The sequence below is a fragment of the Perca fluviatilis genome, chromosome 11 (genome assembly GCF_010015445.1).
Source record: "Perca fluviatilis chromosome 11, GENO_Pfluv_1.0, whole genome shotgun sequence".
NCBI classification, from domain to species: domain Eukaryota; kingdom Metazoa; phylum Chordata; class Actinopteri; order Perciformes; family Percidae; genus Perca; species Perca fluviatilis.
The window spans coordinates 15,553,995-15,568,502 of NC_053122.1; the positions used below are offsets into that span (position 1 = coordinate 15,553,995).

Sequence of the window (14,508 nt, forward strand, 5' to 3'; positions counted from 1 at the left end):
GAAGTCAATGTGAGCTACAGCGCCATCTACAACACAAGAACTCAATAACAATAACAAAACAGGGGATCTGGGGAACTGTCTGGGGGGATCTCCGCTAGAATTTTTTTTCTATTTGAATCCCATTTCCTTACCTTACATACATTTAGGGACTATGATGATACAAAATCCAGGAAATAATTAAGTGGATCATAATTATATATTCTGCCAGGAAAAAATAGTACTATGTATAATACAAATATTTCTTACTTTCTTTATTTCTTTAATATAGGGGCCGATTGCCGATAATATAAGGCCGGGGAACAAACGGGATTTTAAAAAGTGGGGTCCCCCCCCCCTGTCCCCAGTGGAAATTACACCCTAGATAACAATAGTTACTTATTTTCCTGTCCAGCAGGAGTCACCAAACGTTTGGAGTATGTTGTCAGCATATGTCGATTTTTTTTTTCATTCAGCAGAGAGAGGGAGACTCCGTCCCGACTCTATGTCTACTCAGGGTACATGCCTACCGCAACATTTTCCAACTTGCAGCGTGTGAGAGAGTTGTCTGTAGCGGTCGGAGTTTTAAAGAAGAAGACTATCCAGCAAATGAGTGTCCGGACACCTCATCCCCCTACCCAGCTGAGATCCAGTCCGACAGGTAAGTTAGCCTACTGTATTATGGAGAGTTTGGGAAGGGGCTCTTTCAGGCATGGAGGGAAGAAGAAGCAGATGAGATCCTAAATGATCTTATCCTGTCTGCAGAGGCATGTATGTGGGCTTGTAGGAAAAGCTGTTGCTTTAATACATTCATTCACTTACTTACGTTCAGTCATTCGCTCATTCGCTCACTCACTCACTCACTCACTCACGCTTCTCCTTCCCACTTTTTCTCCTGACGGATCCACATCCTGCATGCTGTTGTGATGTTCAATATTTGTTCAGGTCAACTCCCACTAAAACAAATATATAAGGTCTCCCGGCGGTGGCAGCCAATCAATCTCTGCTCTTAATATACACATCCACGTCACCAGTTGTAGGCTGGCTGGTGAATGAATTCCTTTCTAGCACCTGTCCAAAATCTCAGCATTTCAGTTTAGTCCTGAAGCATTTTTGCAGCTTGACCTGTTTATCTCAGTAATGTTGTGTTACGTTATCATGCATGCTAAATTATCAGAAGAGTATACTGGTCTCAAATGTCCCAAAGGTGGAGCAGACCTCAGACTAGAGATGTTCCGATATCGATACCAGTATCAGTATTGACTCCGATACTGCCTAAAACGCTGGTATCGGTATTGGGAAGTAGTGGAGTTTATGCACTGATCCGATACCACGTAATAAAGCCCTAAAGAAAATCTACATTGAAGTAGTTTATTTATGTTATTTTTCTGTTATAACTGAAAAAAGAAAAAAAAAAAAGAAAGTTCTGTCATTCATTGTTTATGTTTTCTCATGAGAGCCAGACCGACAACAAAGATATAAATCATATCACATCAATACAGGGATAGTAGTATACAGTTGTTAAAACATAATAAAATATATGACACACTGGTATCAGATCAGTACTCAGTATCGGCCGATACGCAATTTCAGGTATCAGAATCGGTATCGGGAAGCAAAAAATGGTATCGGACCATCTCTACCTCAGACATTGCTTTCTTTGACCTGAGCCCACCACATATCTGTTTTCTATATGATGTTACATCTGCCACACGCCATAAGATAAAACAGTGCAAGACGTGCAGACAATACAATTTGTTTTCAATCAACATATAATAGCACCCCCCAGGCGACAGGGTAACTTCAGTATGTCAACATGCTCTTTCTTTCTGTGTGCACTTTGTGCGTAAAATACTCGGTGGCAGTGTTGGAAGATGTACTTAGGTCCTTTACTTAGTTAACAGTAGCAATACCTCAATCTAAAAGTAAAGAGGTATTAGTAGTAGTAACTACAGCTGTCAAATAAATGAAGAAGAGTAAAAATTACAATATTTCCCCTCTGAAACGTAGGGTAGAAGTATAAAGTAGCAGAAAATGGAAATACTCAAGCACAAGCTATACTTATATACTATATATATACAGTTATTGAATAGCTTGTTAAGCGCTTAAATATTCAATATTCTTGCAGCTGTCTCAGTGTAAATGAAGGTGAAAATCCCGCTTTAGTGTGTGTGTGTGTGTGTCCTTGTAGACACACACAGCAAACTCCCTTCTTACTCTCTCTAAGCACATTTTAAGAACAGTATTGACTTTCATTTTCAGTTGCCAGCCATGCAAGGATCTTCACACTAATTTACACACACACACACACACACACACACACACACACACACACACACACACACACACACACACACACACACACACACACACACACACACACACACACACACACACACACAAACAGAGAGGGATTGTGCAGCCGTGCCCCTCTGCTAAGCAGCACTGCTGCATAAGGAGGTCAGTGTGTTGAACACACCACACCTCTTTTTCTGTCAACACGTCTTAGGCCTTCATGGCTTGTTGTACATGCTCTTTCTACTAAAGCGGGATGCATAGCCTCACATAGTAGAAATGATAAGGTCCCTCAGTTCTTCCCACCACTTGAAGGGGGCTGAAGCAGACTAACTCTAGAAGTGACATTGCTGCAGAAGTTTAGTATGGTTTACCTCTCATATTCAGCCTTCTGCGGGGAAGTGGAAGTGGCTGTTCAGAGAAGAGATGCTTCAGTCAGGAAATGTAAGGCAAAAGAGTGAAGAATGTCCATCTTTAAGCCTCCAGGACACTGTAGTTACAAGACTGGTAATAATTAACTAATTCCTCTCAACCTAACATTTTTAATGCATGATAGGTTATGAATAACAACTAGACACTAAACACTTGGCAGCATGCTTTGTTGAGGGCTAATAGATTAGATACAAACCGTTACTTAAGTAAAAGTACAAATACAACAGTGCAATAATGCTCTATTACGTCAACGTAAAAGTCCAGCATTCAATGTTAAGTTAAAGGGTTTAAATATTATCAGTAAATATATTTAAAGTATTAAAAAACATGAGTAACACTTACAGGGAATGTGCCTTGGTGGTTGGCAGCCTCTGCAGTGAAAGAGGCAAAGCAGCGGGTGTGGGAGAAGTTTGGAGAAGACATGGAGAAGGACTTTCGGTCGGCACCAAAGTGCTTCTGGAAAACTGTTCGCCACCTCAGGAGGGGGAAGCGGGGAACCATCCAAGCTGTGTACAGTAAGGATGGGACACTGTTGACCTCAACTGAGGAGGTAATAGGGTGGTGGAAGGAGCACTTTGAGGAACTCCTGAATCCGACTAATACGCCCTCTATGTTAGAGGCAGAGCTGGAGGATGACGGGGGATTGTCGTTGATTTCCCAGGCGGAAGTCACTGATGTAGTCAAACAACTCCACAGTGGCAAAGCCCCTGGGATTGATGAGATCCGTCCAGAAATGCTCAAGGCTCTGGGTGTGGAGGGGCTGTCCTGGTTGACACGCCTCTTCAACATTGCGTGGAAGTCTGGAACAGTGCCAAAGGAGTGGCAGACTGGGGTGGTGGTTCCCCTTTTTAAAAAGGGGGACCAGAGGGTGTGTGCCAATTACAGGGGTATCACACTTCTCAGCCTCCCTGGTAAAGTCTACTCCAAGGTGCTGGAAAGGAGGGTTCGGCCCGATAGTCGAACCTCCGGGTTGAGGAGGAACAATCGCGGTTCCGTCCTGGTCGTGGAACAACGGACCAGCTCTTCACTCTCGCAAGGATCCTGGAGGGAGCCTGGGAGTATGCCCAACCAGTCTACATGTGTTTTGTGGATCTGGAGAAGGCGTATGACCGGGTCCCCCGGGAGATACTGTGGGAGGTGCTGCGGGAGTATGGGGTGAGGGGGTCTCTTCTCAGGGCCATCCAATCTCTGTACGACCAAAGGGAGAGCTGTGTCCGGGTTCTCGGCAGTAAGTCGGACTCATTTCAGGTGAGGGTTGGCCTCCGCCAGGGCTGCGCTTTGTCACCAATCCTGTTTGTAACATTTATGGACAGGATATCGAGGCGTAGTCGGGGTGGGGAGGGGTTGCAGTTCGGTGGGCTGGGGATCTCATCGCTGCTCTTTGCAGATGATGTGGTCCTGATGGCATCATCGGCCTGCGACCTTCAGCACTCACTGGATCGGTTCGCAGCCGAGAGTGAAGCGGTTGGGATGAGGATCAGCACCTCTAAATCTGAGGCCATGGTTCTCAGCAGGAAACCGATGGAGTGCCTACTCCAGGTAGGGAATGAGTCCTTACCCCAAGTGAAGGAGTTCAAGTAGCCTACCTTGGGGTTTTGTTCGCGAGTGAGGGGACAATGGAGCGGGAGATTGGTCGGAGAATCGGCGCAGCGGGTGCGGTATTACATTCAATCTATCGCACCGTTGTGACGAAAAGAGAGCTGAGCCAGAAGGCAAAGCTCTCGATCTACCGGTCAGTTTTCGTTCCTACCCTCACCTATGGTCATTAAGGCTGGGTCATGACCAAAAGAACGAGATCCAGGGTACAAGCGGCTGAAATGGGTTTCCTCAGGAGGGTGGCTGGCGTCTCCCTTAGAGACAGGGTGAGAAGCTCAGTCATCCGTGAGGAGCTCGGAGTAGAGCCGCTGCTCCGCCAGGGAAAGGGCCAGTTGAGGTGGTTCGGGCATCTAGTAAGGATGCCCCCTGGGCGCCTCCCTAGGGAGGTGTTCCAGGCACGTCCAGCTGGGAGGAGGCCTCGGGGAAGACCCAGGACTAGGTGGAGGGATTATATCTCCAACCTGGCCTGGGAACGCCTTGGGATCCCCCAGTCAGAGCTGGTTAATGTTGCTCGGGAAAGGGAAGTTTGGGGTCCCCTGCTGGAGCTGCTCCCCCCGCGACCCGACACCGATGAAGATGGATGGATGGTTGGTGCATAACAAACTTATTAAACATTAATATGAAATAAACAATAAATACAGCAACAAGTATTTACAAAATAGCTGTTTAACATAAGAAAAAAGAGGCTGAATGGTTTAGTGGAGTGGTATTATTACATTACATTGGCCACGAGATTTTTTTTGACAAAGTGGGACCAGGGGGGCTCCGTAACAATGTGTTCTGTTACAAAAAGTTGTTTGTACTTTTCTGTCATCTTTGCTTTTTTGTGAAATATTGGATTATTTTACTTCTGTAAAATATGTATAATACTTCTGTACTTGAGTAGGATTGTAAATGCAGGGTTTTTACTTGTAATGATACTTATCTGAGTACTTCTTCCATCACTGGTCTGTACACCAATGATAGCCATACTCAAATGTTATTATATATATATATAGTTAGTTAGTTATCTTTTCTTTCTGTGTCATGCCAAACATTTTGGCCCATCCCACATGGGAGTACAAGACACCACAAACTTACTTATTTAGCAAACGTCTTCCTGTCGCATAGGCTACAAATAATTCGGAGAAATACATGAATACAAATACAAATACATATATATATATATATACACAAACACACACACACACACACACAGTACATACAAACAACAAATCCTCATCTATAATTCATCTCGATAACGAACTTTTTTCCTCTTCTCCCAAGCTTTCTCGAGATAACTGGCTAATTTATGTTTCATATGTGAAAAGCCATCTCAGTCTTTGAGCATCATCCATATTTACCAAATCAATCTCAGCTTTTATCTTACGAAACAAAAAACTCACGCTGTTCACAATAAAAAGGACAGTAGAAAACAAAATGGAGCTCATTCTCTATATCATTCAAACAACACATGGGACAGATCTGTTTTTCCTCTTCTAAATTAACATTTCATCCTGTTTCAACAGTCAAAGGCAAAACACCATATATATATATATATATATATATATAATGTAAAATAGTAGCTATGAATACTCAGCGAGTACTTCTACAAATTGCAGCCAGTCTTTTTCTATAAATACATATTTTTATGAGATACTAAAATGTAGTTCACTTGTATTGCCTCAGAGAACAAATTCACCTTAAATGGATATAAGAAAGCACATAAACACAAGTACACAAAAATCTCCGAACATTAAAATATGCAGAACTAGATTACAATGGTATATCATTGCAGTTTTTCTCAATTGCTAAAACACAATTTCTGAAACCTTGCTCCATTTTCTGAAAACATTAAACACAAAACCTCATCTTCAAGCACTATTTACAAAACCTCTGACTCCTCTCCCAAAATGAAACTTTCGCCTCAAAACAGTTTTACCTGTGTTCAAAATGAAATACTGCTCTCAAATCATAAACGGAGTGATCAAATGGATATGCACTATCAAGCAGTCAGTAAACAATACACCAAAAAATAGAAAACACATTCTTCAAAACATATACAGTAGTTCTCAGGGAGAAGTACATTTTTAATCTCAAAACAAATTTCATATTTTTCCGTCATTGTCTTTTGATGAACGAAAACATGTTCTATCATAGTAGCTCAAAATTGATCAGAAATTACTACTCTGCTTTGCTCTTTGCAATTTTTGTTGTTCTTCATCCTCCTTGTACCCCTTTTTTTTACAGTACTGTACCCTGCATCTCACAAACTTGTCCTTTGTCTCTGTGATACTTCGGGCAGTGCTAGCTTAAAGGTTAGAGAAGTGAGCTTGTGACCGGGAGGTCGTTTGTTCAATCCCCAGACCGACAGGATAAAATCTGGGGGGGGAAAGTGAAAGAGCAGCGCTTGTCCCCCTCCTCATTACCACCACTGAGGTGTCCTTGAGCAAGGCCCTTAACCCCAACCACTCCAGTGGCGCTGCTCAGTGGATCAGATTCCAGGTGTGAATGTGATCAGGGCGTTCCTGCAAAAGAGAGGATGCCTCTCAGTGAACCTTCCCTTAAAAAATAAATACTGTAATTCTTGTTCTTTGTTGATATGAACCTGCAACCAGTCAAAATCTATTGAGGAGTCAGGTCAGTACTGTTAAAGTAACAAATGGAAAGCACAATGTTCAGGGCCATACAATTTGTTCATTGTACCGTTTACAGCCTACAATGCAATCAAATGCAAATCAAAGGAGTAAACATGTGACCAATGTGCTTCTGTTGGGCGTATATTGGTTGTGTCACATCATTTGAAACACGTGAAATCAATTATGAGTGGTTGTGCTCAATCAATGACATGTGTTCTCTATTTGTATTTGATTGTTGCCACTTGTGTTGACCAGTATGGATGACATTTGCATTAGAGTGCAGAATGTGTTTTGAGAATGAGAATGTGTTAGTCTAAGTGAGATCTGCAAATTGTGTTTTACCATGTGAAATGGTTTAAGGTATTGACAACAGACTGCACAATTAGCTAAATGAGTTCAGGCAACTGAGAACTTTGTTCAGCCAATGGGTTTTAGTGTTTTAGCAATTGAGAAAAACTGTAATCAGATAACAAATGCAATATAACAGTTGGGCTGGGGTATTTGCTGGTCACTTGAAGTTTTAGCTTCACCAATGATTCACCAATCCCTTCCTGAAGCAGCAGTTTGTTTCTGTTGGTGGAGGTCAGAGTTCTACACTATAGTATAGAGAAGATGACAGCTGTTTTGAGCTTTGAGTTGTACTGCAATACACATATTTCCCCCTGTCCCCATTATTCTTATTTCTGTTCTGATCTTTGTTTATGTGCTTCAGGACTGCAGGCTGGTCACAGGAATGCCCGACACTGCGTCAAGCTGGACTATCTGTTTAACTACCCTTTAACTTAACTACTGACCAGCCTTCCTGCTTGTTCTACACTCAATTTCTCCTCTCTCTGACTCTTTAGAGACCGTCTCCATTATTCTCCGTTGCATTTGACTTTCATGATCCCTCCATAGTTTTATTCTTAGTTTTGTGATAGTATACAGAAATTGGTTTCTTGCTCAAGGGCTTCTTTATTAATCCCTGAGATTGGTAGGAGCTGCAGGGGTATGCCTCATTTCTCTGCTGAACCAGACTCACTCATTCATTATCTCTCTTTTTCTTTCCGTCCATCCCAAAGACTCCTTGGCTGTCTTCTGACTCGGGCACAGAGTCCACCACGATGGTGCTGTCCTCGCCACACTCCTCCAGGCTGAAGTATCTGTCTCTGGGGGTGCTGGTGTTGCAGACCACCTCCCTGGTGCTCACCATGCGCTACTCCCGCACCCTGAAGGAAGATGGACCCCGCTACCTGGCCTCATCCGCTGTGGTGTCGGCCGAGGTGCTCAAGATCTTCGCCTGCACCCTCCTCGTCTTCATTGAGAACAGTGAGTAGGAAGAGTGGGGGTGTGACAGGAAGCTTTTTTTCTGTGTTATTCTTTCTCTTCTTAGTCTATTTGAAGATAGATTTGGTGCTACAGGGTACAAGATCTCATATAAATGGCCCCCAATCTTCTTAATACCAGACTGATCCTCTCTGTTTCTTCTCTTTGTCTCTTTACTCCATGTGTGGTCCTTTGATTAAATTACTGACACCACACTGTTTCTGCCAGATTTCAGTGTGCAACTGCTCAAGGAGGAGATTGTGAACAAGCCCGTGGAGACCATGAAGTTGGCTATTCCAGCAGTGATCTACACACTGCAGAACAATCTGCTCTATGTTGCCTTATCCAACCTGGACGCAGCCACCTATCAGGTGACACATGAATGTGCGGGTTCAAGTTCACTGGGTGTGTGTGTGTGTGTGTGTGTGTGTGTCCAGACAATCCACTGTAATTAAACTGATGTCTGTGTGGTTTGGCATTTGCCATAATGTGTAGCCTTCCTTACAATAATTAAAAAAATCTTGTTTAAAATGAGGTGAGGCATTTTACGATGCCCATTTATCAGAGAGCTTTCAGATTTTCAGAGAGAAAAAAAAGCTGAAGCTAACTAGCCTGGCGGGCCTGATATCTACTACTATCTTACTTTCTGTCTTAGTGGTGTGTTTGTGTTGTGCTTTACACAGGTCACGTACCAGTTAAAGATCCTCACCACAGCACTGTTTTCTGTCTCCATGCTGGGGAAGAGGTTGGGCATCTACCAGTGGCTCTCACTGCTCTTCCTCATGGCCGGAGTCACTCTAGTGCAGGTACCAGCAGACACTGCTCCTGCAAAGTCCCTGAGCAATTTACAAATACACAGGTTTATCTGCTGCACGAATGTGGAATATAACTTAATTGGCTCATCAGATGTTTTAGTTCTGTATTACTCTAATTGACAGATTTTTAGTCCTGTGCCTGTCCGTGCGTGTGATGATCTTCTTTGAAAGTATATAAGCCAATATATAAAATACAAAATATATAAGCCATTGAAAGGCTGAGTCAGGGAACAATCAACACCTGTATGACGCGCTGTTTGAATAATCCAGTACCACTCCGTGATATGCGTATAAAGATTTATTGTCCATTTCAAAACAAGAAAAAACTAAAATGACAAAATCCAGTAGCATGAAAAATATTGCGTGTATATGAACGTGGATGTGGTGAAGTTTGCGTTTGCAGTGAAAGTTGCAGTTGCGTTTGCGGTCAACAGAAAATGCACTCCTTTAATCGGTGTCTTAAACTCCACAGTGGCCCACAGAGTCTGAAGGTGACTCTGAGCAGAAGATCTTGTCTGCAAGCTCTCAGTTTGTTGGACTGATGGCTGTGCTGATGGCCTGTGTGTCCAGTGGCTTTGCTGGAGTTTACTTTGAGAAAATCCTCAAGGAGACTAAACAGAGTGTGTGGGTCCGTAACATACAACTGGGTGAGTAACTATAGCCTCTCCTGGTTTGGAAAGGTGAGACGATGATGTGTGTGTGTGTGTGTGTGTGTGTGTGTGTGTGTTTGTGTGTGTGTGTGTGTGCGTACATTTGTTATTTATTGTTTGTTATGTAAATATGGCTATCTCTTGTTATTGTTCATGTTGTTTTGGATGTTACTGCTTCATGTGCTTTACATTCTATGTATTGCGGGAGGGTTTGTGTGAAACTAAAAGACTTACTGCTATAAGAGTCACACAGTAGGAAAAAAAAAAAGTTCACCAAATACATTAATACTCAAGTGGCAAACATACTGTTTACACATGAACACCAACCAATTAAAGGTACAATATGTAACTTTTAAAAACGACCATACCTATGTTATATATATTTTTGAGTTGTGTAGTTCTATCCCAAATGTTTCCATCAAATGGCAAACCCAGAGAAATCTGTTATTTTATTTTCAGACACATCACGTTTCAGTCAGTGGCGTCATATAACCTTTCACCATCTAGTTACTCGTAACTTCCGTCAAAACACGGGCACCCAGATGCTACGCTTGAGAGTAATTGTAAATCATACAATGTCACAGAAAAAAATACTGGTAACACTGCTTTTTCTGCCAAAAGGCATCATTTTGTGATTAATTACATGCCACCTTGCAACACAGTAATACAGCAGAAACCTTATTTATTGATACATATCAATATTAATCCATCTTAATGTTAATACAATGTAAGTGCTGGTTGACAAGTAGCTAACGTTAATGCTAGCTAATGCTTGGTGGATAACAACATCATTCAACACGCTCATAAAGTTATTAGTAGTATGATTGTTTGGACCATGGATAAAAGCAGCTCTGTGCTAACCCACGAATAAGTTCACTAGTAACGTTAACGTTAGCTGTATAGATAGACGATTAATCTAATGCTAATTTAGCCAGCTAGCACACTCCAGTCTGCCTGCCTCACTCCCCCGGCACAAAGAGACTTCATTCGGGATGACAGCTGACAACACAGCCGGGACATGTAGCAATAGCTAGTTACCATTAGCCCAAGCCGGTGCCGGGTGCTTACGACGCTAACGGCAGTTTAATGATATTGTTTAGCAATAAAAACTCCCATAATTCCACGCAACTTCCCAAGGTCATCAAACGTCTGTGTTTACAATCCATTGTTTTGGTTGAGAGACCCCTAGCGGCAGAAAGTTACATATTGTACGTTTAATGAGATCCAATTCTTACATGGCACTAATCAATAATACGTTTGAAATGTGTGACATAGTTTACAATGGCTCATTTGCTGACAAAATAATTTTGAAATAATTTATTGAAATTTTATTTCAGTGTCATTGCCTATTTTTTCGTAGCCTCACAAGCCAGATTAGTTGCACACTTCCTTAGATGACCTTAGTGCCCTTTATATATATATATATATATATATATATATATGTACACTCACCTTAATGGTTATTAGGAACACCTGTAAGATTTCTCGTTAATGCAATTATCTAATCAACCAATCACTTGGCAGCTGCTTCAATGCATTTAGGGGTGTGGCCCAGGTCTAGACAATCTCCTGAACTCCAAACTGAATGTCAGAATGGGAAAGAAAGGTGATCTAAGCAACTTTGAGCGTGGCACGGTTGTTGGTGCCAGACGGGCTGGTTTGAGTATTTCCCAATCTGCTCAGTTGCTGGGATTTTCACGCACAACCATTTCTAGGGTTTACAAAGAATGATCTGAAAAAGGAAAAACATCCAGTATGCTGCAGTGCTGGGGGGCGAAAATGCCTTGTTGATGCTGGAGGTCCGAGGAGAATGGGCAGACTGATTCCAGATGATAGAAGATCCACTTTGACACAAATAACCACTCGTTACAACCGAGGTATGCAGCAAAGCATTTGTGAAGCCACAACACGCACAACCTTGAGGCAGATGGGCTACACCATCAGAAGACCTCACCGGGTACCACTCATCTCCACTAAAAATAGGAAAAAGGGGCTACAATTTGCACAAGCTCACCAAAATTGGACAGTTGAAGACTGGAAAAAAATGTTGCCTGGTCTGATGAGTCTCGATGTCTGTTGAGACATTCAGATGGTAGAGTCAGAATTTGGCGTAAACAGAATGAGAACATGTATCCGTCATGCCTTGTTACCCCTGGGCAGGCTGCTGCTGGTGGTGTAATGGTGTGGGGAATGTTTTCTTGGCACATTTTAGGCCCCTTAGTACCAATTGGGCATTGTTTAAATGCCACAGCCTACCTGAGCTTTGTTTCTGACCATGTCCATCCCTTTATGACCACCATGTACCCATCCTCTGATGGCTACTTCCAGCAGGATAATGCACCATGTCACAAAGCTCGAATCATTTCAAATTGGTTTCTTGAACATGACAATTAGTTCACTGTACTAAAATGGCCCCCACAGTCACCAGATCTCAACCCAAAAGAACATCTTTGGGATGTGGTGGAACGGGAGCTTCGTGTCCTGGATGTGCATCCCACAAATCTCCATCAACTGCAAGATGCTATCCTCTCAATATGGGCCAACATTTCTAAAGAATGCTTCCAGCACCTTGTGGAATCAGTGCCATGAAGAATTAAGGCAGTTCTGAAGGTGAAAGGGGGTCAAACACAGTCTTAGTAGGGTGTTCCTAATAATCCTTTAGGTGAGTGTATATAAAGGGCACTAGATGACCTGTTATTTGGGTGACCTCTAGTGGCAGTTAGGTGTAGTGAAACAACTTCTTAGGACAACAATGTGGTTAAAGATAACAAGTCCCTGAACTCTAGTTTCCTGTCCTTTCAACAAGATTGGTTAAACCATTACCTCACTTCTCTGTCTCTCCTTGTGTCCTCCAGGTTTGTTTGGCTTTGTGTTTGGCTTTGTAGGAATGATAGTGTATGATGGCCAGAGGGTCAGACAGTCGGGAATGTTTCAGGGCTACAACACAATCACCTGCACAGTTGTTGCCTTACAGGTTTGATCATTATGTTTCTCTTCATTCTGATATTTGCCAATTGTCAATGAAATGCATTTGGTGTACACGCTCTTATACTTGTTTTTGTTGTATGGGTTGTCTTCATGTTTTGTGTGTTTGTCTTAATACTTTCCAACTTTGTCTGCAGGCTCTGGGCGGCTTGGTCATAGCAGTAGTCATTAAATATGCAGACAACATCCTCAAAGGATTCGCTACCTCTCTGTCCATCATCGTGTCCACACTCATTTCATATTACCTGTTGGAGGACTTTAACCCTACAGGGTAAACACATACATGCTCATGTACACCCCCACACGGCTTAATTTTGGTTTGTGAATAATTAGTTATTAATAATAATTACTATTTTTAAACCAGGCTAGCGGCGTGGCTCTATGGATAGCAATGTCAGTCTGTTCGTTGGTCCACCACTTCGGTAGCGACTGAAATATCTCAACAACTATTGAATTGATTGCCATTGAATTTTGTACGGACGCTTGTGGTTCCTAGGTGACCCCATTGTCTATCCATACCACGATTTAGCATCTTGGGGAAACAGACAATATTTCTGGACTGCCTTTTCCGTGAGGTGGTCAAATTGTTTCTTGTACGAGTTGATACTTTTTGTAGGTTTTTTCGGTCCAGACGACATTTGGAAAAAACGATTTCCCATCAGCCTCAGCTGTACTTTGTGTTTAGTGTTAATTAGCTAATGTTAGCATGCTAAAATGCTAAACTAAGATGGTAAACATTAACATGAAATGTATGCCATGTAAGAATTGTCATTGTGAACATGTTAGCACGCTGGCGTTAGTGTTTAGCTCAAAGTGTCTAAGCACAGCCTCACGGAGCCCATTAGCATGGTTGTAGACTTGTTTACATGATATGAGCTGAGTACAAAATTGTTTGTTTATTGAATTCACTTTTAACGCCTCGTTATTTTCTCTCTTTTGTTTCCTGTTCCTGCCTTTCTCACAGTGTATTCTTCCTAGGGGCAGTGCTGGTTATTGCTGCCACATTTCTCTACAGCAATGAGCGCAAACCTGCCAGTAGCAGCGCCATCAAAGTATAAACAGAGACCTCTGTGAATCGGGCTCCCTGACAGAAGTGATGACAGGCAATCAACATAGACCGAGCAAGACTCTATGAACTTTGGCAGTGAGTTTGGCATGCGGAAATTAGAAATGCGGGAAATTTGGATGTGATTTAATCTGTTACTGCCAAACAACAACAACAGCTGAAGGCTGTTGAGGCTGAATGTTCACCATTACTCCTCTGGAGAAATGCTGCTTTGTACAAAAGATGGGGGTCAATAATATGAAATACGTTTACTTTGTATTTTTTAAGGTGTTTTTATAAAGTACATGAGTACAGTGGAGCTAACTTTCTACATCAACAGACATTGTTGACTGAATTATCCCATTGAAACGTACTGTGAGTGCAATTTACAGGGATAAGGGGGAGATTATGATGAATGGCCTCATAAATATTTTAAAACAGTTTAATATACTGTATGCCTATGTTTATTTATGTAAGATATGCAGAAAGGGGTGTACTTACAATACAAAAAAGGCATTTATGGTGTGAGGGCGCCTGCCTCAAAGAGAGCAAAATCCTCGAGCTTCCATCTAGTGGTGGAATGAGGTGCAAACTTGCCGCAGAGAGGAGGTGTTATCTTTGGTCAAAGATGCTGAATGTCATTTTTTTTTTATATGAGATCAGATAAGATGGGAATAACTGCTTTGACCTTGCTGCTGACAGTCTAAGTATTTATATCAAAAACACTCATTCTACTGTTATTTAAATGCAAAATGAAGGTCTTTATGAAAGAACTAATTCATAAATGAAGG

General features: G+C 42.1%; 1 protein-coding gene across 1 annotated transcript; it reads left to right on the plus strand.

Moving 5' to 3' along the window:
- Nucleotides 1-476: 476 nt before the first annotated feature.
- On the plus strand, nt 477-13,875 carry slc35a3b (solute carrier family 35 member A3b). Its single transcript, XM_039814631.1, has 8 exons — nt 477-637; nt 7,979-8,225; nt 8,451-8,593; nt 8,906-9,028; nt 9,510-9,684; nt 12,543-12,661; nt 12,810-12,943; nt 13,637-13,875. Exons 2-8 carry the CDS (start codon nt 8,021-8,023, stop codon nt 13,728-13,730), a joined length of 993 nt encoding a protein of 330 aa, XP_039670565.1. The 5' UTR covers nt 477-637; nt 7,979-8,020; the 3' UTR covers nt 13,731-13,875.
- Nucleotides 13,876-14,508: the final 633 nt, after the last annotated feature.